We start from the raw sequence: 25,151 nt of genomic DNA on the forward strand, positions 1-25,151 counted from the left end.
TTAGGTTTGAGGTGAACCTAAGGGGCATTAGGGTTGCACAGGTAGCCCATTGGAATTAACTTTTCCCCACAGGTAAATTGCCTAGAGGGGGAAAGGTGACCTCAAGACAGCCCCTTGGTTCCGCCTCCCAGCCTCCCACCGCTGCAGCTTCCCCATTCAGGGCAAAATCATTTCAAATTCCTCCCAAGCAACCAACTGAGTCGGGAAGGAGTTTTAGTTTATATAAAATTAGAAGTGGGAGGTACAAAGCAAGTGACCAAACATTACCTAACTGGTTACATACATTGATTACATATTGAATTATATATTGACAGACAGGCTAGTTTTGAAACAACAGAAACATTCCAGGAATCAGGGGAGGGGGCACTTCCAGAATGAGTATACTTAAGGGCATTACCATAATAGAGGAATTGTCCCCGAGAGAGAGAGCTTTCACTGAATGAACACAGCAGCCCAAGGTGCCTTACGGTATAGACAATTGCTCTGACATTGTCAGGGTCAACTGAATTTACCAGAGACAGCACAACAGAAACTTGGTCAAAGTCCTAGAAATAGCTATAAATTTACCATCGCATGAATGCGTTTCTACATTATGACTGTGCACCAACATTTTAGCATACTGCTAACTTAGAATTTCCATTATTTAAAATTCTAAAGTCTATTTTTATTTTTTTAATGAAATGATACGGTATATACAATCCGCTTTAAAAACGAACTTGGTAAGGTACAACCCTTGGGATAGCAACTCCGTACTAGCGCTCTAAAGGGGAAGAACTACCGGAGGTTTTCCGGGAATAAGCTGCGCGGGCCTTATGGAAAATGTGGTCTTGGAGAGACAGCCTACACCCCGAAGGATCCTGGGAACTGTAGGCGAGCAGTTACTTCCGCACAGGCGCAGTGGGGCTGTACCCGGGATTCAGTGAGCTGCTGGCGCTGCGTGCAGCATGCCTTGGAGTCGCCTCTCTTAGTGTCTGTAGTGCGCTGTAACCTGATCCTGGTTTTAGAGCCGAGGACGCGGCGGTGAAAAGGTGGCAGGTATGGCATGGCTTTGCAGGGACTCGGGAGACGTGAAGAAAGTACGGGGAGAACCAAGAGGGCCAGTTTGCGGGTTTCCCCTACAGAAGATTAAACTGTACAGCCCTCAAGTGCTTTCACCCCAAGTGCGTTTGGGTGTGTTGGTTTTGTCCAACCTGAGTAATTCAGAGAAAACAGTAGAACTCCGGCTGGCACTAGGTACGTACTTAAACTTGGGTGTGACTGGGACTAGCCCATTTTGCATTCCTGCTCTTGTAGGTAAGGGCCTCGGAGTAGAAGTTTGCATGCAAGTGACCCTTGTTGGTACAGAAACTTGAAAGTCAATTCAAGGGATCTGGGAAGCAGGCATTTCTAGAGAAACTATGCATTCTTAAGATAATCATCTGTAGAATTACTTAAATTCCCTCACGATTTTGGGTATGAGGAACCTGAAACAGAAAGAGGTGAAATTACTTGCCTAGGCTCGCACAATTTTGCAGTTTTAAGACCGAAGATTCCAACCCATATGTGTTATTTTACAAACATCATTCCAGTTTTACAACATAGCACTCCTGCGTAGCACAGAGTTGGGTGTTGTGGTTAACGTTATTGTCAACTGATTGGTTTGAGAAATATCTAGATTACTAAAGAGCACTCTTGGGTGTGACTACCTGGGACTTGGGTGTGTGACCTTATTTCTGATTTTTGGCCCCTTTCTTGCTCTTTCCTTGTTACTCTGCTGGAACCTACCAACCATGCACTGAAACTTGTAAAACTGTGAACAAAATAAACTTTTTTTCGTTTAGGCTGTGTTTCTCTGGAAAGGTAACTAATACAGGTGTGTACTTCCCTTTTGAAATATTTGAATAATGAATACTGGGTAAATTTTGATTTGTAGTCATTTTATGAGAGTCTTGTATTTGCCGCTCTTCCCATGAAGGCTATAAACGAAGCAGTGACTCCTGTTTGCCAGTTTTAGCAGTGTTGATTAAAATTTCAGAAATTCCAGTTCATAGATGATGTAGACCCATAGAGAAAGATTTGCCTTCTAAACTGAATGCTCCAGCTTTACCGTGAACGAATGGGTGGACTAACAGATGAACCTGCATTTGTGAATGTAGCCTTGTAAAGAAAGCTGAGCCTTGGCTGCTGGAAGCGGCTGCATGCCTTAAGAGGCTGAGGCAGTCAGATCATTTGAGCCCAGAAGTTCAAGATAGCCTAAGCAATTTACTGAAATCTCAATCTAATTCAAGATCTGTTGCACCAGCTTCAGTCCGTAGAGCAGAGAATCACAGGAAGAAAATAATTTCTAGATACACATACCGAGAGCTTTGGAAACCCAGGGTTTTAGTCTTTGAACTCATTTATTAGTTCTTTGGGATAAATTTATACAAGAGAGAAAAATCACTGGTTTAAAGTTTCACAGCTTGGCCTTAAGAGTTGTGAAATAAGAAAAAGTGTTTAAGTTCTACATATTCCTAACAGAATCCCAAGTAGAGTTGTATATATGTGGAACATGAATGTTTTTGACTTCATAGAAATACCTTTATCCCATTTCTGAGGCTGCAGTGGTCTGGTAGGCTACTTCTCATTTGGTGGAATAGTTTTATGTTACAGTCTTGGTGTCCCATGTCTTTCTATTCTCCCTATTTTTACTTTCATAGGTTTGTGTCTCAAAACTGCAGGAAATGATCAACTTTCAGGTAAGACATCTATATATTCATTTAAATTTCCCGAAAATCCATATAAGGAAAAGAAAATATAGAGTTAGGGACCTAAGTTTAGTTGAATAGAAGGTCAGGTTCAAGTGGAAGTTTAGGAAATAAGATGATGTAATGTTGTGTGGTTTACATATAATTGGAATAAATTGCCAGGGGTTGGTGATATAGCTTCGTGGCACAAGCACCTGCCTGGCAAGCTCAAGGTCCTGAGTTTGATTCCTGGTACATATATATATATTTTTTCAGTCTTCTTGAAAGACATATTAAATGGATAATCAACTAAAGTATTGGCATTGTGTGTGAGGATAAAGCAAAATAATTGCTCAAATAAGTAAAATTTTTTTTCCTGGCATATTTCTCTGAAGAAAATTTCTTCTAATGGGTTGTTATATAGGTACTGTTAGAAATAACATTTATAGGGGCTGGGGATTTAGCTCAGCGGCATAAGCACCTGCCTTGCAAGCAGGCAGTTGTGAGTTCGATCCCTGGTACCGATAAAAAGGAAAAAGACAAAAAAAAAAAAAAGAAAGAAAGAAAGAACATTCATAGCTATGATATATATATATATCAAATGTCCCAGACTATTGCTTGTTCATTTTGTTTTTTAGAGACAGAGTCTTGCTATGTAGTTCAGGCTGGTCTTGAACTCATTATGTAAACCTACTAGCCTTGAACTTGTGGTGATCCTTTTGCCTCTGCTTCCCTAGATTACAGGCATGCGCCACCATACCCAGTTCCTATGACTTTATCTTAGAGTGTTTTCTGGAGTAAGCAGAGAGCCCAGTGTCAAATGATGTTAAGTGAGCTCAATTTATCTGTCCAAGTACATGGCCTTTTTAATGTTCCATATGATCTGTATTTTTTCAGTTCTCTAGCTATGTTGAACATTTTCTCAGTATCCATTTTAAGGTCATTGCATTCAAAGAATATTTTCCAGCACCATAAAGCAGAGTGTTAGGTAAATTTAAAGATTAATTTGGTTACCCAGATTAACAAGTTTTGAAATTATTAGTTTTTTTTCTTTTTCTCCTTGAAATCAAGTGGATTTAGGGAAATAAAATAAAACAAATATATGTATGTCTCCTTTAATCCCTGGGGGGAAAATAAAGATTAATTTGGGAGTAAGAAGTCTTCTCTATTTGTTTTTTCTGTCTTTTTTTCTTTAGCTAGGGTTTCACTGTGTAGTCCAGGCTGGCCTTGAACTCACTGTGTAGCTCAGGCTGGCCCTGAACTTGGGGCACTCCTCCTGCCTCAGTCTCCGGAGTACTGGGATTACAGGTGTGCGACCACCGTGGCCAGTTTAATGATCTGTTTTGTGGTAGATGCACAGTTATGTGCCTTTGTTTATTACATTTTGTTTTGCTTTTTGGTTTTTGTTGCTGTTCAAGGGATAAAACCTAGGGCCTTGTGTACCGTAGACAAGTAGATCCACAACTGTACCCCTAATTCTAGTGCTTTTAATTTTTACCTGTCACACATGATTTTGGCTTTTTGGTTAAAAGGGGTTTTTTTTATCATGTTAAAAAAAAATCAATGTTTTCCAATCCTATGTGAGTTTAGCATGTAAATCTTAAAGCTTTGCTAACATCCTGTTGTACTATGTAGAACCTAATAGATTAGAAAATCTCGGAGGGAGTAATTTTATTCCTTTTGATATTAATACAGCCTGCTGGGATTCATTAAATGTTTTATGAATGAATGACTAAGAACATGTCATATTTTAAAATAGCTTTATTAAAATACAATTCACATATTATAAAAGTGACCCTGGCCGGAGACATAGCTCAGTGGCAAAGTACCTGCCTGGCAATGGCAGTGTTGTGACTTTGATCTCCGATACCAACAAAAAAAGTGACCCAATTCAAATGTACACAGTCAAGTGGCTTTTATACATTTATCAGATTTTATTGATACATTCATCAGAGAATTTGTATCTGTACATGATATAGCTTTTTTTGTTTTGTGTTTTCTCCTTTGCCCTACCCCCCTTCCGCCCCCTTTCCTCCTCCTTATACTGTGTAAAGGCAGATCCTCTGCACCCTAGGATGTAAACTGCTGAGTCACTAAGTTAAACTTCTGAACTTCTGGTGTCAGTGAATCAGCCCTTACACCTCTCCATTTACAAAAGCTTTATTTCCCTGTTTTCCTTCTTTTGTCTTTTTTCCTTTCCTTTTCCCTTCTTTCCTTTCCCCTTCCTCTCTCCCTTGGGCATTTATTATTATTCATACCCTTCTGTAGGAATCACTACTGTCTAATTTCAGATCATCCCTCAAGGAATCTTCCATACCCATTAAAAGTCAGTGACTCCCTATTTCTCCTTTCCCCAGCTCTAATCTACTGCTTTCTTCTGTACATTGTATGTAAATGGAATCATATAATACAGGATTTTTTTGAATGGATTTTTCACCCAGCATAGTATTTTCAAGGTTCATCCATGTTGCATATGGTACCAAAGCGAACACATCATCCATGTTGTAAATGTATCCGTGCTTCGGGGCTGGGGATTTAGCTCAGCAGCAGAAGTGCCTGCCTGGCAAGTGTGAGGTTGTGAGTTCAATCCCCAGTACCACAAAAAAAACACAAAACAAAATGTATCCGTGCTTCATTCTTTTTTATTACTGAATAATAATATCTTGTCCTATGGAAATGTTACATTTTGTTTATCCTTTTGTCAGTAAATGGATGCTAAATTTTTTCCATTTTTGGACTAAAACCAGTAATTCTGCTAAGAGCATGTGTGTACAGGATTTTGTGTGGATATTTGCTTTGATTCTCGTGAAATTGCAGGGTCATGTGTTAACTTAATGGTTGACATTTTGAGAAACTACCAAACTATTTTCCAGAGTTGCTACATTTTGCAGTACCACCCAAGATATACAAGAATTATATTTTCTCCACAATCTTAGTAACCCTTTCATTGTGCTTCTTTGATTTTCGGATCCTTGTTAGTGTCAAGTGCTACATCTCACTGTGGTTTTGATTTGCATTTCACTAATGACTAATGATATTGAGCATCATTTTATGTCTTTTTATTACATATATTGGAGAAACTATTCAAATCCTTGGGCTATTTTTAAATTATCTTTTTATTGTTTTTGTTTTTGAGACAGTCTCGCTGTAGTTCAGGTTGGCCTTGAACTCACCCCAAGCTCATCTCAAACTTGTGATCCTTCTGCCTCAGTTTCCCCAGTGCTAGCATTACAGGGTGTGTTACCACAATTGGCTGTTACTGTTAAATTTTAGGAGTGCTTTGTTCTAGGTGTAAGTTTCTTACTAGATACATGTTTATAAATATTTTTCCTATTCTTTTTCTTTTCATTTTTGTCCTATGATGCACAAAAGTGTTTAATTTTTATGAATTGCAACTTATTTCTTCTTTTATCACTTATACTTTTTCTGTTATATTTAAGAAACCACTGCCTAGCGATAGTCATAAAGATTTTCTCCTATGTTGTCTTCTAAGAATTTAACAGTTTTAGTTCTCATCTTTAAGTCTCCGATCCATCTTAGTTCATTTTTGTTTGTGATGTCTGGTGGGTAGGAGTTCACCACATTCTTTTATGTCTGGCTGTCTACATGTCTCAACACCATTTGTTGAAATAACTCTTTTTCCTATTGAATTTTTCTGACATTGGTTGGATATTTTTCATCTATCTGATTTGTGTGCAAAGTATATTTCTGAATCAGTTATATAGTAGTTACTGCACATAACTTTCCCCAAACTCAGGGGCTGGGGATTTAGCTCAGCGGCATAAGCACCTGCCTTGAAGGCAGGCAGTCTTGAGTTCCATCCCTGGTACCGATAAAAAGGAAAAAGACAAAAAAAAAAAAAAAAACTTTCCCCAAACTCAAGAGTGAACATGTAATAAGTGTGATGATTCTCTTGTAAGTCCCTAATAATGCATGCATTAATTTGACGATGAATGTACTATTACAGGAATCAGTGACATTTCGGGATGTGGCTGTGGACTTCACCCCAGAGGAGTGGCAACTGCTTGACTGTGATCAGAGAATGATGTATTGGGATGTGATGTTGGACAACTATAGAAATCTCATTTCAGTGGGTAAGGTCAGTGGGTGGTAACTTTTCAGTGTAACTTGGAATGTACCAATCGGTGCCCTTCCAGACTTGTGAAAACTGAACATTTGACCCTGAATTTCAGTGGTCAAAGATTCCTAATCCCCTTTAGGAATCAAGTAGTCCTTTTATGTTTCTACCACCCGTTGGAGAAGGGGCTTTGTTCTAGAGTCTGTTTGTCAAGGCTCTGAGATTTAAGGAAGCAGGCTTGTGTTGTGAGGTAGTCATTTGTCCCTAGCACTTTGTCTCTCTTGTGTGTTGTCTTCCCATGAACAGGGTCTCCAGTTACTAAACCAGAACTGATCCTCAAGACAGAACAAGGACAAGAGCCATGGCCAGAGGAGGAAGAAAATCTACATTGGAGCTATCCAGGTAAGTGAGAGAAAATTAGATGGGAGTCCTTGGAATTGGTATCCCAGTTGGTCAGTGAGGGACATGCACTTTTGAAATGCCTCTTAGGAAGCACCTCTTAAAAACTTCACACCTTTGTAAGTGATTGGCTGCTCTTGCTGTAACATCATCAAATTCCCCAGCGTACCTTCCTTTCCTTCTACCCACAGCTCTTACTCTTTGCTCAGCTGTTGTAGAGAAGGATGCTTCTTTCTACCCTGGCTCCTCACATTACCTGTTTCATCTAAGTCCTGGCTTTATTTCTGTTCTCATAGTTCCTAAGCCCTCATTTTTTTTCTTCTCAACATGATTACAGTTCTTTTTCTGTAATTAACTCTTATAATGTAGTTTAGTTATACGGATTTAAAGCATTCTACCAATCACTGTCTAACCTTGGGCAAATTATTTTGTAGCATAATTTTCTTTATTAATACAATAAGAATTATATTAATGCCTACCTTAGGTTTCCTGAAAAGAATGCAAGAGCTAATACATGTAAAACACTTCCAGTAGTTGGCAGAATAAGTGTTCAGTATATGTTCACTTAGGGTTAGAAATAAACTTATTCTTCATTTTGCATTATGTACCCCAGTGTTGTGTTTTTGTTGTTTTGCTTTGTTTGATACTGGGTCTTATACCCAGGGACTTTACACTAAGCTATATCCTCAGCCTTTTTTTTATTTTGAGGCAGATTCTCACCAAGTTGTTAAATTGTCCAGCCTTTTATAGGTATTTTTAAATTTTGAGACAGGGTTTTATTAGTAAATGGCTCAGACTGGACTTGAACTTGAGTACCCCTGCAGTGACTGGGAGAGTCAAGTGGCAATAAAGATTTTATTACTCATTGGTCCTGGAGGATACTCTGCATTGATTAGAGGACACACATTGAGGGACTGAGAGAGGGACCCATTGTCCAGTGCTCTAATTGGGTCTAAGGTATTATTCAAACACCTTGGATGAGGAGGTTTACTGTGTGTTTTTTTGTTTTGGTCTTTTTTTTTTTTTTTTTGTCTTTTTGAGACAGGGTCTCTCCATGCAGTTCAGGCTGGCCTTGAGCTCACTTTACAGCCTAGGCTAGTCTTGAACTCGCAACGATTCTCCTGCCTCAGCCTCCTGAGTGCTGGGATTACAGGCCTGGCTGTTTTGGTCTTCTTGACACAGAGTTTCATTATGCAGTTCAGGCTGGACTTACACTCACTTTGTAGCCCAGGCTGGCCTCAAACTCACAGCGATCCTCCTGCCTCAGCCTCTCAAGTGCTGAGATTGCAGGTGTGCACCACCATGCCCAGCTTATTAGGTGGTTTTAAAGCATGGAAGCACAAGTACCTGGAGGTCACACGGTGACTGAGAGGTGCTTACTGGGACATATCTGCTAGTTCCTGTAGGGTTTGAAGATCACCGGCCCAGTCAAGTCGGCTATGTCTGTACTACAGAGAATTAAGTGATCACCAGAGAACACTGTTGTATACAGTGGAAATATGAATCGAGAGGAACTGGACAGTGGAAGGGGTATAGCACTGGAAACTGTCAAGCATGACTGAGCCCTGCTTCCGGTCATGTAATTGACCAGAATGTAAGTTAAACTTACATTCAAAATGAAGCTGAGGCAACATAAACCTACAAGAATCACTACACTTATTTTGTTTATCTTTAGTTTCATTGATAATATGGGTATGTTCTAGTGTATCACTTGGTAACACTGATTGATATCTTTTGAAATTCTTCAACTCACTTTGGGTTGTTTGCTAGCTAACCCATCTTGCTGATCTGTACTCATCTCTTTTTGCCTCCTCTACTGTCTTCTCCTCTCCACAGTAGCTCCCTCAGATGGATCATCACTCCATCTCCAGCACCTTTACGTTAGTAACTTTCCATTCCCATAAGTTTTATGCAAGCCAAGTCTGGTGGTGTGTGCCGGAATCCCAGCACTTGGGATGCCACGGCAGGAGGATTGCTGTGAGTTTGAGGCCAGCCTGGGCTACAAAGTGAGTTTAGGGCTAGTCTACAGTGCATAGCAAAAACCCTGTTGCAAAAAAAAAAAAATTTATATATATGTATATTTTCAGTTTTTCAGTCTTTTTATAGTAACTAATTTTAAAAATTCTTTAAACTTTTTTTTTTTTTTTTTTTTGGTGGGGGATCGAACTCACAACTGCACACTTGCAGGCCAGGCACTTACGCCACTGAGTTAAATCCCCAGCCCTAAACCTTCCTATTTTATATTGTAATAAAGAATCATGACTGGTCAGTGCTTTATACAGGAAAGAGTAATAAAGTAATGGCTGTGTTCACTTTGGCAGCACATATTAAAACTGGACTGATAAAGATTAGCATGACCGCTCTGCAGGAATAATACTTCATACTGAGCCCGCTAAAAAACGTATGCACACATCAGGAAAAGAAAAACTTGTATAAATATTTTAATACTCAACTTATTAAGATATTATCAGATTAATACAAGTTATCTTTAGCCTCTACAATTGCAAGAGGTGCTCAAAGGAGTCACTAGCTTCCAGATGTTTGGTAGTACAGTGAATTGCTGCTTGCTAACTTTGGTCCCTTGAGACTACTGTGCATGAGTTTTCAATTTCTTCTCGAACAACTGGTACTGTAGTGGGTTTTCTGTGATATATGACATCCTGTAGGGTCCTCTATACGAGGGTAACATCATCTGTTAAAAAAAAACCCACACTATTTTCCTAAAGTATGTATACATTTTTTGGGTGGACCTTGTAGTGTTAGAGTCATCTCAGTAGGCAGTTTTTTCTCCCAGTAGTTTCACTTGAAATGGTATATAACTTTATGGCCTATATGAGTTTAGCTATTCACTTATCTAACATTGACTCAACAGAAAATTTCATTTTCCACAAAATTTTCATTTTCAAATGATTCAGACACCAGTTCCTTAGAACCATATCTTGTGACACAAACCAAGTGATTTTTGTTTTCTTTGCTTTTTCAGATGGTCTCATTATGTAGTCTGTGTAGTCCAGGTTGACCTTGAATTTGCTGTGTAAATTAAACCAGACTTGAATTTGTGATCTTCCTGTCTCAGTCTCCAGGGTGCTGGGATTATGTGCCATCATCCTGGCCTTAAACCAAGTGAATTTTAATTACTGATATTGTATCTGGGCTGTTTGTATTTATATTTTTCGTATTTCCATTTTTTTCTTGTTTATCTTAGATGTTACTCCATGACTTAACCAAATTATTTCATTTTATCTCTATCCCGAAAAATGTAAGTCAGTCCTTTAACCTTTATTGTGATTATTCAGATGTTTTCTAGTGCCCTCTAACGCCGTTCTGTTTTGCTTATTTAAAATTATCTGTCTTGCCAAGCGTAGTGGTGCATGCCTAGAATTCCAGCACTTGGGAGGCTGAGGCAGGAGGATTGCTACAGGTTCAAGGCCAGCCTGGGCTACCAAGGCCATCCTGACCAACACAGTGAAGCCCTGTCTTAAAACAAACAAACAAAGAACTTATCTTAAAAACAAAACAAGAAACAGCTATCCTTTCCCTATTCTATGAGAATTGGGCTCTCTTATATCCTTTATAGACAGTTTTCTTTTTCTGTATCAGTCCTTTTAATTCTGGTGAACTCTACCTAAAGGCAGTATGCTATTAAGTTTGAGGTCAATTTTTTTCCCCCTTTCATAAAACCCTGTATCAATTTCTGCCTTCTTGAACTCCTGACAACTTGACATATTCTGTCTTGGACTTAAAAAAGAAAAAAAAAAAAAAAAACAACCTTGTGGCTTCTAAGACATAGTCTTTATGATAGTATCCTAAAGAAAGAACTGTATAATTTGTTTTAATAAATATTTCATTAATTCACTATTGTAGAGCCAGGCATCATGGGTCATATTTATTTTTTTCCCATACTACACTTTTAAAATTTTTTCCTGCCTGATTAGCTTTATTGTATTTTGATTAGCTTTATTGTATTTTACTTTGCTTGGTTGTATTCTCTTTAAAATGAAAATTTAACAATAAAATGTTCCTGAGAAAGATTCAAAGAAAGCAAAAACTCATTACCATTTGCTAATATAAAAATGTAACTGGAAGCACAAAACATTTAAAATATTGTAAAATTTGATGAGTATAAAACATTTATTTCTTGCCCAATAAAAAACGCAGTTTTGTTCTAGTTAATATCATCAAAATGAATGGTATAGGCAAGTGACTGTGTTAATCAGCTTTCTATAACTGTGACAAAATACCTGAGAAAAACAGCTTAAAGGAGGAGAGACTTACTTGGCTCTGGGTTTCAGTCTTTGATGACCTGGCTCCACTGCTGTTAGACCTGTGATAAGGCAGAAATATGCAGAACATAGCAGAGGAAAGTCTTCCCTCATAGCAGCTGGGGAGCAGCTAGGGAGAGAGCCAGAGCCTGAGAGGAAGGGTAGCAATAAGGTATTTGTACAGTCTTCAAGGTCACACATCCATGACCTACTCTCTTCAACCAAGCCCCACTTCCCAAATTTCCATCGCCTCCCAGTGATTCCATCAAATCATGAAACCATTGTCGACTAATACCCTGAGACTTTATTTGTTTCTCCGCTACAGTCTGCTAGGTCAGCAGGCTCCAGGGCAGTATGGCCTGGCACAGGGACATAGTAGAAGAAAAGCTGCTCACTTCATGGTGCCCAGGAAGCAGAGTGAAGGGAGAGGCCAGGAAGGGAAACCTACCCTCCCGGGTCACACCCCTAAGAACCCCCCTTATCTGACCAGGCTCCATCTCCCAACAATAAGTTAGCTAATGCCCCATAATCCAGTCACCTTCCAAATGGATGAGGCTTAGCAGTGCAAAAAGTGATAATGCAATTGGAAATTATGTCATATTTTGAATTTTGATGTCTTCGGGGCTGGCAATATATGGTACTTGGCCAAGATGCTGGGTGGCAGTAATGGGCCACAGCTCCCAGTCAGTCATAGGAGCATAAGGGTAAACAACCGGTATTCTACCGTGCACTGTGTTATCATCTAAAATGTTTGGTAGATTAAAAATATTAAATGTGTTTTAACTTTAATAATATTTTCAACTTACAAAGAGTTTATTAGGATATGTAAGCTGTAAGTTGAACATCTACAGAGAGGTCTAGAATCTGTGGAATAGACAATACTGAGGACTAGTGAAATGCATGCTTAGATCCCATAAGTGAATTCATATCTTGCATTTTTGTATACCTGGCAAATTACCCTAGATTTTCCAGTTGGTTATTGTTTGTAGTTACTTCCCATTGGTTTTACTAGAAAAGAAAGAAGTGAATCCCCACACTAGAGCCACTGTATAGTGAATTTATACTGAGGCCTACTGCCTACCACTCAGTACAGTAAGATACAGAGCGAGAAGTTGGCAGTGGTGTACTGTACTAACATTCCACATGGAGGGAAACTCCAGAGTGGAGAATGATGATCCTTCCTCCCCCATTTTTTAAAATGAAGTCATAGATTTGAGATATATAAGATTTTGAGGATAGGAGCAAAATAAATAAGGAGTAAAACAGCTTTCCAGAGACTAGTTTATCAGGCAGACTGAAAGAGTATCTAATATTCTCAATACAGATGCAACAGATAATTTATCATACACAGAAACACAGCCAGAATCAAAATGTTAGCAAATCTATGACTGGACTAAGAATGACTTGCCTATGCATGACCTGCCGGAGCTCATACACTCCTAGGCTTACAAGTACACGCAGAATGAATGTGAACTGTTGGGAGAGTTGGAGACGAGCTCCAGATACGCCTCATCTGGACGTCTCATCTAGAGAACGGAGATTCAGGAATCTCTTAAAGGAAATTGGTATTCTGCAGGATGACTAGAAGGAAAAAGAAACGAGAGAAATAGGGAACTATTTGTCCAGGGTAATTAAGAATTTGTAGAGAAGACTCTGCCTCTTTTCTGCCTCCTCCAAACCTAGTCTTGCCCAGAGCTCCTCTGTCTCCTCTTCCCCTTGTGACTTTAGCCATTAACCAGAGCTCCAAAGTGGCCCTCTTCATTCTGTGACTTAATCTTGTACCCTTATTTCAGTGTTTTGACTTCTGCATTTTATTTACTGTTCCTTGAGCTTATTTTATTGACTTTCTACAGATCATGTTAAATCATCTGTTCTTTTATTATTCATTTGCCTCCATTGCCTTCTTAGCAGTTTTCTTCTTAAAGTTCAAGAACACCAAAATAAATTTAGGGTTTATTTCAGAATAAGAGACTTGATTTGAAACCACAGACTTTTCTGTCTGTAACACGTTGGAGGGGAAAAAATAACTAGGAATGTTTTATTGTACTCCTTTTTAGAAGCTGACTGTCTACTTGATGAACCAGAGAAGCGGCAGGAAAGCAAAGACAATTTTTTGAAGTCGGTTTTGTTCACGTTCAATAGAATTCTGAATATGGAGAAACTCCACCTTTATAATAGGAGCACAAATCTTAATCCAACAAGAAAAAAGTCACATAAACGTAAATCATATGGGAAGAATTTGGAACCTAATTTACACTTACTTGATTATAATAGAAGTTACACTGGAGAAAACTCCTGTGAATGCAATGAATGTGGGAAAGCCTTCAAAAAGAAGTTTCATTTCATTAGACATGAAACAAGTCACACAAGAAAAAAGTCCTTAGAATGTAATGTCTGTGGGAAAGCTTATAGTAGGAAGGCATACCTCATAGCTCATCAGAAAATGCATAGTGGAGAGAGACCCTATAGATGCCCTGAGTGTGGGAAAGCTTTTACACAGAAATCCTACCTTGTGAACCACAAAAGACTTCACACTGGAGAAAAACCTTATAAGTGCAGTCAGTGTGGGAAAACATTCATTTGGAGCTCTTCTTTTAATCAACATGTGAAGTCTCATATGCTTGAGAACCCGTTTGAATGTAAGGAATGTGGGAAAACCTTCAAGTATAGTTCATCCCTCTATAAGCATTCTAGAAGTCACACAGGAGAGAAACCCTACCGATGTGTCGTGTGTGGCAAGGCCTTTGGCAACACATCTGTACTTGTTACACATCAAAGAATTCATACAGGAGAGAAACCTTACGGATGTATTGAATGTGGCAAAGCCTTCATCAAGAAGTCTCATCTCCTTAGACATCAGGTAACTCATACAGGAGAGAAGCCCTATGAATGTAACATATGTCGGAGAGCATTTTCCCCGAAGTCAAATCTTATTATACATCAAAAAATGCATACTTAGTATTTATGAATACAACAGCCTTAAATACCAGATGAATCTGTTAAATAGCAGAGAACTCATGGTGCGAAGTCCACTATTTGAATGCTCAAGTGTACAGTCCTGTCAGAAAAAAATGTCAGTGCCAATCATGTCTTGGCTGTGATAAATTTCTTTTAAAAACACACAAAAAAATTGAACTACAGATAATATAGCATAGAGCTTGGAAAGTCGGTATAAATTAAATAATGAGTCAGGGCAAACTAGGTACCATTTCTGGTTTTTATGATAAATATATAAGTTGAATGTAAAATAAATGCTTAATACACTGGTAGGTTATTAATGTCTGTGGTGCCCGTAGTCCTTGCTGAGGTGGAAAGATCACTTGGGTCTAAGAGCTCACAATCAGCCGAGGCAACACAGTGAGACTAAGTCTCAAAAACAAATAAGAACCAAAAACAAAAATACTAAAAAGTTTCTACAGGGGCTGGGAATTCAGCTCAGCGGTATAAGCGCCTGCCTGGCAAGCATGAGGTTGTGAGTTCCTTCCCCGGTACCAAATATAAATAAATAAAAAAATCAAAGTTTCTACGGGACAAAAGTTATGATTTTTTCCTTCCATCTCTAATAACATCTGCATAATTGAGGAAATGTGGTTTATGTAATATAAACTGGGGTCAGGGATTTAGCTCAGCAGTATAAGCGCATGCCTGGCAAGCCAGAGATTGTGAGTTTGATTCCTGGTGTCAAAAAACAAAACAAACATATATATAATGAATTTCAGTAATATTTTCACTATTTTATTGGCACTTTTTAAAATTTTATTTTTGCTTGTACTGGCAATTAAACCCAGGGCCCTTGGCACCAAGTACTTCCCAATTCTTTATTTCACATTTTTATTTTTATTTTATTTTTTGAGATGGTCTTGCTCTGTAGTTTAGGCTGACTTTGAACTCACTTTGTAGCCCAAATGGCCTCAAACTCACAGCAGTCCTTCTGCCTCAGTCTTCCAAGTGCTAGAATTACAGGTATGCGCCACCACACCTGGTTTTATTGGCAGTTTTAACAGGCACAGCAGTGTTACTGAATCTGGGTCTCTGCATTAATTATAGAAGTAAAGACTTTATTTTTTTTTCTTTTTGTTTTTTTTTAAGACAAGATCTCACTTTGAGGTGCAGGCTGGCCTTGAATTTGCTACGTAGCCCAGACTCTTTGAATTCATGGCAACCCTCCTGCCTCAGCCTCCTGAGTGCCGGGGTTAGAGGCATGTGCCATCACACCCCACTAAGATTCTTACAAGGATGTTTTCCTATGTATGTAAATGCCAAAACAAAACAAAGTTTAACAAGATATTAATTGAAAAAAGCAATTTTGTTTTGTATTACAGTAAGCTTTCAGGTAAGGAAAAGTATGTATTAAATAAAACATTTGTACTTTAAATATTTGGTTTTTTTTCATTGGTGTATAATCATAAGCTCAAAGAAATTTAACTTTGTATGTGAATTTCATAAGTTAGGGTGTCATGAGACTTTGTAACTTTGGAGAAGAAAGGTTTGTGGTTTTGTTTTCCTATGAAATTGATAATAGGTTTAGGATGGGGGATATAGATAGCTCAGTGGTACAGCACCTGCCTGGCAAGCACAAGGTCCTGAGTTCAATTTCCACTACAAGAAAAAAAAAATTGATAATAGGTTTAGTTCTTAGGGTTGCCTAAGATTTCCCATATAACCAGCATAGGCATCATTTATCACGTTTGGAAAGACCAAGTTTTTCTGTTTTAACTTTATATGGAATGCGACATTTTTAGGTTCTACATATTCCTTTCAAAGATTAACCAGGCGGGGCTGGGGATTTAGCTCAGCAGCATAAGCACCTGCCTTGCAAGTAGGCGGTCGTGAGTTCGATCCCTGGTACTGATAAAAAATGGAAAAAAAAAAAAAAAGATTAACCAGGCTTCATTTATACTGATGTTCGTAGCAGAGTGTGGTGGTGCACACCTGCAATTCCAGCACTCAAAATAACTGAGTTCAGGGATGGCCTGAACTACACAGTGAGACCCTGTCTCAAAAAACAAACAAAACAAAACCAAAAAATAGTTGACATTCTTACTGCTCTGCACAATATTTTTGATAATTTAAAAAAAATATGGCTTAAGTGGTAATAAAACAACTTTAAATTTGGAAATTAAACCTTTTTCCTTTTAAGTTTAAGCTGTTACAACTATTTGTACTATTAGCTCTTTTTTTTTTTTTTTTTTTTTTTTGGTCTTTTTCATTTTTATCGGTACCAGGGATCAAATTCACGACTGCCTGCTTGCAAGGCAGGCGCTTATGCCGCTGAGCTAAATCCCCAGCCCACTATTAGCTCTTTTTGAAGAGTAATTAAGTATGAAATATAGTGTTTTTTTGAATAAACATACTAAAAGATCTAAATTAAATCTTATCTTTTTAATTTACCTTAGGAGCCTAATTTTAATTATGCATTACCTCCAGGTTTCTGGAACCTTCTACTTTGGAAATTGTCTTCAGGATCAGTTTGCCAGCCACACAGGGAGGTCTAGGGATTCATTGTTAACGGGTCTTTCCATCTCACGAGTTGTCTTATTTTCCTACATGAAGTCTTGATTTAGTCTTAGTGCTTACCATCCCTGTCCTATCCATCCTTCCCCTCACCATTTTCTTATCTAAGAAACCCCAGTCTCCACAGACAGCAGGAAGAGGGGTAGGAGGCTTCCTTGTTGGCAGCATGGTGTGAGACCCCCTTGAAAGAGCTAATGGTTAGGTCAAGGAAGCAAGAAGTGTGCCTGGTCTGTGGCAGCTCACTAGGAAGAAGAGGGAATCAGGAAATTTGAAGACTTCAGGAGTCATGTAATCTGGCTTGCATAAATTTGTGCTTCCTTTCTTAGATGGAAAAAGAAATACAGAATAAATTAAAATACATTTCTAGTAGTGGGCACATGTAAATTGCCACGTAAGAGGTTTCTGTCAGTGACCTCATTGTTTTAGGCTGTACGACATTTGGGCAGAAAACCAAAACCAAAAAACTCAAGTTTCATCCAAATATCTTGGAGTTCTAGAACTCCCTGCTCTATTTGAAAGAGCCATACACAATCAATCTGTATTTTTCCCATCTCTAAGATAATGTTATTAAAGCATAAAATTAAATGTGCAATTAAAATCTAAAGTAATACTCAAAAAATGCAAAAGAATTCAGGACAGATGGAAGTTGCAAGTAAAATGTATAATAAATACAAAAAATAAAGGATTATACAAACAGTAAATTGAAAATATGTTAAAAAACATGTAAACAGCAGAGACCACTAGACTTGTGTACAGGCAACATGGCATGGAATGTATTGTACCTGAGTACAGGCAGTATGATAAGACTGTCCTGAACTCTTCTAGGGATGGCGAGAAGGCAGGAGGCGTTAGGCACAGAGCTCCCAATGAACATCTGTGATGAAGTTTTCTGGTAATCTTGCATCTCAGTGGGCAGAGTCCCGTATAAATTTTGGAGTGTCTCCAGATGTCTCTAGGACCTGCAAAATTCCTTGTCCTACCTTAGCTCCTTTTCTGTGCTTGTCAGTGACAAGCCTTGAGTGCTGAGCTGAGTTTCCTACAGACAGTAGAGCTTCTGCTGACAAGCAAGTTAAGAGCTGGAAGAATCAGGTTCAGTTGGAGACCTACAAAATTCACCATATGAATGAACAATGGCCTGTGAAAACTTTTTTTTTGGCACTGGGGATCAAACTCACTCACGACCCCATGCTTGCCAGATAGGTGCTTATGCCACTGAGCTAAATCCCTGGCCCTTCTTACATTTTTTGGAGGTACTTCTTTTATAATTCCTGTGCAAACTAAAAGGATCTTATTTTTAGTGAACAAGGTTTTTTATTTAACTTTAAAGAGAAAAAAACAAAACGAAACAATGAGAACAATATTAGATTGAAAAAACAAGACAGTAGGAAATCAATAATAGTTACTATATTACACATTGTTATCCTCTAGATAGTTGCTTGGATTACCAGATATAGGCATCCAAAGTTAATCTAACAATATTAGCACTAAGTTGTTTCTTTACTTCAGTGGCTATTAGTTCAGAAAAAAAATTTTTTTTGTCTTTTTTTGAGACTGGGTCTCGCTATGCAGTTCAGGCTGGCCTTGAGCTCACTTTGGAGCCCAGGCTGGTCTCCAACTCGCAACGATCCTCCCACCTCAGCCTCCTGAATGCTGAGATTTCAGGCATGAGCCACCACGCCCAGCATCAATTCAGAAATTTCAGGTGACTTCTAATTTCTTTTGTGTCTGTGTCTCCTGGACTTCTGGGTGGGCTGGAGGTCTGAGATTGTATCTTATTCTTTCCTCTTGACATTTTCCTGTGTTCCTCTGAATCAGCTAGTTGCTGAGTCCCTGGTGCTTCCTGTACTTCCTGTATGGGCTGCCCATCACGGTGCAGGGGATTGGCCTAGGCACCAGATCAGTGTTCCTCTGATCTGAGGTTCCCAGGGTGGCAGACAGGTGTGGGGCAGCAGCACACTAGTGCTCCCCTGATTGTGGCAGGGCCTCAGAGCATGGCTTCTTTTCTTCCAGGCCTGTGATGGAATGTTCATGGCGGGGGCCACCCGGCCCCAATACTGGCAAGGCTACAGGATGTGACCTTTTCTGCAGGCCTGGCGCCAGGCTCACTGAGGAATGCCCAGCCCCAATGGCAGTGCAACTTCAGGAGAAATAATCTTTCCTTTTTTTTTTGAAGCGGTCTCACTGTGTAGTCCAAACTGGCCTTGAACTCGCAGTGTAGCCTAGGCTGGCCTTCAACTCACGATCCTCAAGCTTCAGCCTCCTAAGTACTGTCTTACAGGTGTGTGCCATCATGCCCTGAAATCCTATGTATTCTGAAGGGTTGGAGAATATGGCACGATTTATGGACTGATTATGGACTGTTACTTCATTTATACCCCCTTGAGCTTCTGCTATCTTCTAGCTTCATCTATTTTTAGTGAACTTGAACAGACCATTGGATACAATGACACCTTGTCTGATAGAACTGTGGGGGACCGGCGGCTGAAAAGATAAGAAGTATGAAATATAAATGACCTTTATTTTGAGAATGCGGGGAGAGATACCCCCGATCCCCTGAGGTGTGGCATCTCCACCCAGGGGTCGGCTCCGGGGAACACGTGGAGTGAAGCACATAAGTAGCCTCGGTTTGGGGTGGAACCTAAGGGGGCATTAGGATGTACAGGTAGCCCATTGGTCTTTGTTTGGCGCCATAGGTAAATTCCTAGGGGTGGGGGAGATGGAGCTCCTTGGCTTTACCAGCTACAGTGTCCGCCCTGGGCCAAAACCCTTTCAGTCCTGTAAAGCTGTTTTCAAATGTAGCTCATGTTACACTGGCAACAGTGGAGTGTCTATACCGTTCTTAATGGTATCCACTTCAGTTGATTTCGGTACAGTCTGGAGTTTCTCAAGGAGGTGGGTGGAGAGGAACTAAAGCAATAAAACTGTGTGTTCTTCGCTTGTTGAAAGTCACTTAAATTACTTCTTTGCATGTTGTTACCATTTATTATGCAGTTTGGTACATTTTTTTACTCAGTTTTCAGGGTTTTATTTTCAGATTACAGAAAATTTCAAACATACACAAAAATAGACTAGAACAATGAATTTCCATCCAAGTACTTATCACCTTCTTAAGCCAGCAATTTAAGGCCATTCTTATTCCTTCTAAGCCCTTCTCAGTGTCTGCTTGCTCTAAGATAGTGTTATTGTAGTGATAACTTATCCTCAAGAGTCTCCACGAGCATACTCTGTGATGTGTGACAGATATAAAAAGCTGTAAAAGATGCGACAGATACTTTGAGCAAACCAAAATACTATTAATAATATACTATAGATATAACGTACAACCAACATTTAAACCAAACCTCGATCTGTTTTGTTTTGTGGTGCTAAGGATTGAATCTGTAGCCTTGTACATGGTAGATAAGCACTCCACCACCAAGCTATATCCTAATCCCACTGTGGTTTTGTTTTGAAACTGGGAACTGAACTCAGGACTTTGTGCTTACCAGGTTTTGTGTTGTTTTGTTCTGTTCTGTTTGTTGGAGACGGGGTCTCCCTGTGTAGTTCAGATTGGTCTTGAACTCAGTATGTAACCCAGGTTGGTCTTAAACTCATCTTCCTGCTTCGGCCTCCCAAGTGCTAGGTGTGTACCACCATACCCAGCTCCCCTGTGGAATTTTGTTATGGAAATTCAACTAATGGAATCACTGTTTTTTTTTTTTTTTCCAATGAGTTCTGTCTCAGTTTGCTTTTTAAGAAAGTTTTAAATTACATTCATTGTAGGGAATTGGTACATGTTCATAACATCTCAAGTTATTTTTTTTCCCCGTCCTCTCTATCTCATCCCTTTTTGCCAGCACCAGATTTACTTATAAGTCCTTAGAAAATTAATGATCATACAGATTAAGAGCTAGAGGAACAGCCAAAAAGTTGCTCTATTTAATATTCAAATTCCTGGGTGGTTATGATTAGTCTAGTTTGGATAAAATGTTCCCCCTTAGGAGAAAAGCAGGAAACCTTGATTTGTATTACTACAAGATCCCAAGTAACAGGAACTTGTAGTGGTTGATTGTGTCAGCTTGAGAAGTGATAGGATTATTTCCAAAAGATATGAAGTATAAAACAAAAGAGGCCTTTATTCTGAGAACACAAGAGAGATAACCGACACACCCCGGACGCTGGAGTCCTGCGATCTCTCTAGTGGACAAGTGGCGTGGTGGGGGGTATATAAGTAGCCCAAGCTTAGGGTAGTGCCCTTTCAAGAAGTTTAATAAAAGTTTAAGTGATTTAGCAGTTTTACAGCCTTGGATATAGAGGATATGCCTAGGTAGCTGTCTATGCCCTAAGATGATATAATGGTTGGTTTATTGTGTCAACTTGAAAGTTTAGCAGTTTAACTAAGTAACTTAACTGTTCTACACCTAGGCTGTAGAGTACCTACACTAGGGCAGGTGCCCTGCCTACAGTACGAGCGAGGCAAAGTGGCTTGCTTTCTGCCTTTTTGCTCTTGGTGCCTTTTCTGTCTTCTGCCACCTTGAACTGTTGCCCCTCACTATGCCACTGCCTTGGAGCCAGCTGATTATGGATTGAAACTTCCAAAAACTGTGAGCTAAGAAAAGTAACTAAGACAAAATTAATTAGAAAACCAGACATGCATGAGCAAGCAAAAATGATGGACATCCTTATTGATTGATTGATTGGTACCAGGAATCGAACTCAGAGCCTTGTGCTTTCCAGGCAGGTGCTATGTCACTGAACTTCACCTTTGGCCCAGGATATCTTTAACATCCCTTTGAATGTGAAATCCTGTTATATAACCATGATCTAAGTATAAACAAAAAAATTGAATTTACCTGATAAAATACTACTGTCATTTATAAAATTCCCCAGTTGCTCCAATAGTGTTCTTTTAAAAATAAATTCTTAATTTTGGAATAATTTTAGATTTACAGAGAAGTTTGAAAGATAGTAGAAAGGTTTTCCATATGTCCCCTTACATATTTCTCCATTAACATCTTAATATTACAGTGATATGAGAAGGGTTCTCTTATAGGCTAAAAGATAAAGCGAAGAAAGAGATAAAAGTTTAACTGGCAGCTTTTAATTAAACTGAAAAATAAAAACACTGTTACATTCTTTCCCTGTGCAATAAAGATTAGCCATCAGGAAACACTACATTCTACTTTTAGAAGCAACCAAACTGTGTGGTGGTCTGTGCCTGTAATTCTAGCACTTGAGAGCTGAGGGTAGAGATCACTGTGAGTTGATACTATCCTAGGCTATGTAGTGAATTTGAGGGCAGCCTGAACTATAATAAGACCCTATCTCAAAAAACCAAAAATAACCATTCCTCTGCACAAAAAGAAGCAACCAAGCAAGAAGCAATAAAACCTCTGTGTGTACCAACTTCCTATCCCAGGACTTTCCCCTGAGATGTTTTGCCTCTTTTACCTATATTTGGTGTAATTTCTTTTTTTCCAGATCCATTTTATTCAAACATAAAAAGAAAAAAGACAACAAAGAAGAAATAAAACACTACAACAAAATATTAAAGTATATCAATCAGGGGATACCAGTGGTACATACATTCTGCCTGGTCAACCCCAAATCATTCACCCAACAGTGTAATTTCAGTGTAAACAATTTGTTCTCAGATTTTCATTATAAAGCATTTTGGCTCCTTATATCCAGTGGACAATTTTTCCAACTGTTGTCTGGTCATGCTGCTTCTAGCTTAGACAGTTTATCCAAGAACAGGTTCTTTTTATTTTGGCTGTCATCTACAATAGCTTAATAAATCCTGTATGTCAGAGATCTTTGGTCTCTAAAGTTTGATTTAACATCAGAGTACAGCTAAGAGCACAGTTTTGGTGCATTAACTAAAACTAAACTATGGACATTATTCAAATGTCACTAGTTTTTCCAAAGATTTCCAATTCTGTTCCAGGATCCAATATAAGAACCAAAAATGTTATCTTGTAATAAATTTTTTCCACTCCTGTATCCAAATTGGTATTGCCTATTACATTTGTCATATTTCTTAATTTAATCTGAAACACTTCACCAGTCTTTCAGCATCTTTCATGACATTGATTTTTTTAATAGTACAAGTTAGTTATTGTATAAAATGGCCCTTAGTTTTGGTTAGTCTGGCGTTTCTCCATTAGAGTCAGGTGTATCATATAAGTGGTATTCTTCTCAGTCCTTCATGTCTGGAAGGACCTAGTACATTTTATCTCAATACTGGTGATTTTAACCTTCGTCACTTAGTTAAGACAGCATCCACCAGTTTTCTCCACTGTAAAACTACTGTTTCCCCTTTGCAGTTAAGAAATTGGCAAAAGAGATATTTTGTTCCTCAGCAAACTTTCCCAGTAGTCCTAGTTTTAACACTGTAAGGCTCTGTTTAAAATATATATGGCAAAGAAGCAGGTCTTACTGAAACATTTGAAAATCTGTGTTTTATGGACCGTGGTCTTTTTCCTCCAATTGTTTTTATTGTAGTAAAATACATATAACATTTACCACCTTAACCATTTGTAAGTGTACATCTTAACCATTTCAAGTGGCATTAAGTACATTCACAGCATTGTACAAATATCACTAGAACTCTTTCCACCCATCTCTAGAACCCTTTTCATCTTGTAAAAGTTATTAGGCAATCATTCCATCCTCCTCCTATTTCTGTAAACACTGTTCTACTTTCTTCATCTTTTGTTTTTTGAGACAAGGTCTCACTATGTAATTGAGGTTGGTATTGGACTTGTTGTGTAGCCCAGGCTGGTATTGGACTCACAGCAATCCTCCTGCCTCAGACTTCCAAATGCTAGAATTACAGGGGTGCCACGATGCCCAGCTTGTCTCTTATGATTTATCACTTTATTTTGTAGTGCTGGCCATTGAACCTAAGCCTTCTAGATGCTAGGCAAGCATTCTGCCAATACGTTATACCCTGAGCACTGATTTTGACTTTAAGTGCCTTACATATAAGTGGAACAAGTGGAATCACATAGTACCTGCATTTGTGTGCCTCTTACTTCACTTGGCAGAATATCCTCAAGTTTCATCCATATGGTAACATATGTCAGGAATTTCCTTTTTTGTTGTTGTTTTGTTTCTTGAGATAGTCTCAGTATGTTAGTTCAACTAACCTTGAACTCATGGTATAACCCCAAACTCAAGGCCTTGAACTCAAGGTGGTCCTGCTGTCTCAGCTTCCCAACTGCTAGGATGACAGATATGCACCAAATCATACCTAGTTTAGAATTTGCCTTTTTATTATACTTTATTTTAAAGAGAAAAAACAGAAAAATCAAGCAAGCAAACCTAAAAATAACAACAAAAGCAAAACAACACCAAAAAACAATAATAGCTATATAGATTTTCAAACAAGATGATAGGAATTTAACAATGGTAGTTATGTTGCATATTGTTATCTTCAAAATAAGTTGCTCAGGTTCCCAGATACAGGAATAAAACAAAACTAAAATGGAACAAAATGTTGGATTTCAAAAATAGAATAGAAGGAAATCCCCCACTGTTGCTATATTACACACTGCCACCCTTCAAATAAGATGCCCAAACCACCAGCCCTAGGCCTGCAAAGTCAATCAGACAATACAAGCATCAAGCTTTTCCTTTCACCTCAGTTGTTACCATCTCATTCTATGCAGTCAGGGGGATGCTCTTCTGGTTTCCCAGCCCACACACTGGCTCGTGGGGAAGAAGTGGTTCCTCTTCTTGCTGAGTCTCTTCCTGATCCTCATGGTGGACCCTCGCTCACAGGAAGGTGTGGTTCATCTTCCTCCTGTTTGCTACACTTTATTTATTCATCTGTTAATAGGTGCGTGGGTTGCTTCCATGTTTTAGCTATTGTGAACGATACCCCTTGAAGATGGATTTACAAATATTTGAGACTCTTCTCTCAATTCTTTGGGTATATGGCTAGCAGAGGAATTTCTAGAGCATATGTTAAACCTATTTTTAATATTTTAACAAATTACTGTACTCTTCTACAGAGGCTGGACCTCTTTACATTCCCACCAGTGGTGCACAAGGTTCCAATTTCTCTCCATCCATGCCAAAATTGTTGTATTTTATTTTATATGGTAACAGACATCCCATTGGATGTGAGGTATCTCATTATTGTTTTTGTTTGCACTTCCTGAAGACTAGTGATGTTGTTCATTTTTATATCCATAGATTTAGTAGTCA

The 25,151-nt window shown here is 38.7% G+C and overlaps 1 protein-coding gene across 12 annotated transcripts in view; it reads left to right on the top strand.

Annotated features, from left to right (window-relative positions):
• The window catches only part of LOC134472810 (zinc finger protein 684-like), a 122,555-nt gene extending 106,736 nt beyond the window's left edge, over window positions 1-15,819 (top strand). For 11 of the 12 annotated variants that reach the window (XM_063235148.1, XM_063235155.1, XM_063235154.1 and 8 more), the window contains 4 exons: window positions 2,679-2,717; window positions 6,673-6,799; window positions 7,090-7,185; window positions 13,502-15,819. In XM_063235148.1, coding sequence (XP_063091218.1) covers window positions 2,703-2,717; window positions 6,673-6,799; window positions 7,090-7,185; window positions 13,502-14,403 — 1,140 coding nt within the window. In that variant the 5' untranslated portion in view covers window positions 2,679-2,702 and the 3' untranslated portion in view covers window positions 14,404-15,819. Of the gene's footprint in view, window positions 1-1,041; window positions 1,234-2,678; window positions 2,718-6,672; window positions 6,800-7,089; window positions 7,186-13,501 lie in introns of those variants that run through there. The other variant, XM_063235159.1, reaches the window with a different exon arrangement.
• The last annotated feature ends 9,332 nt before the right edge of the window (window positions 15,820-25,151 follow it).

This window comes from Cavia porcellus, unplaced genomic scaffold, assembly GCF_034190915.1.
Source record: "Cavia porcellus strain 051 isolate PalLab524CR breed Dunkin Hartley unplaced genomic scaffold, mCavPor4.1 scaffold_25, whole genome shotgun sequence".
Classification (NCBI taxonomy): domain Eukaryota; kingdom Metazoa; phylum Chordata; class Mammalia; order Rodentia; family Caviidae; genus Cavia; species Cavia porcellus.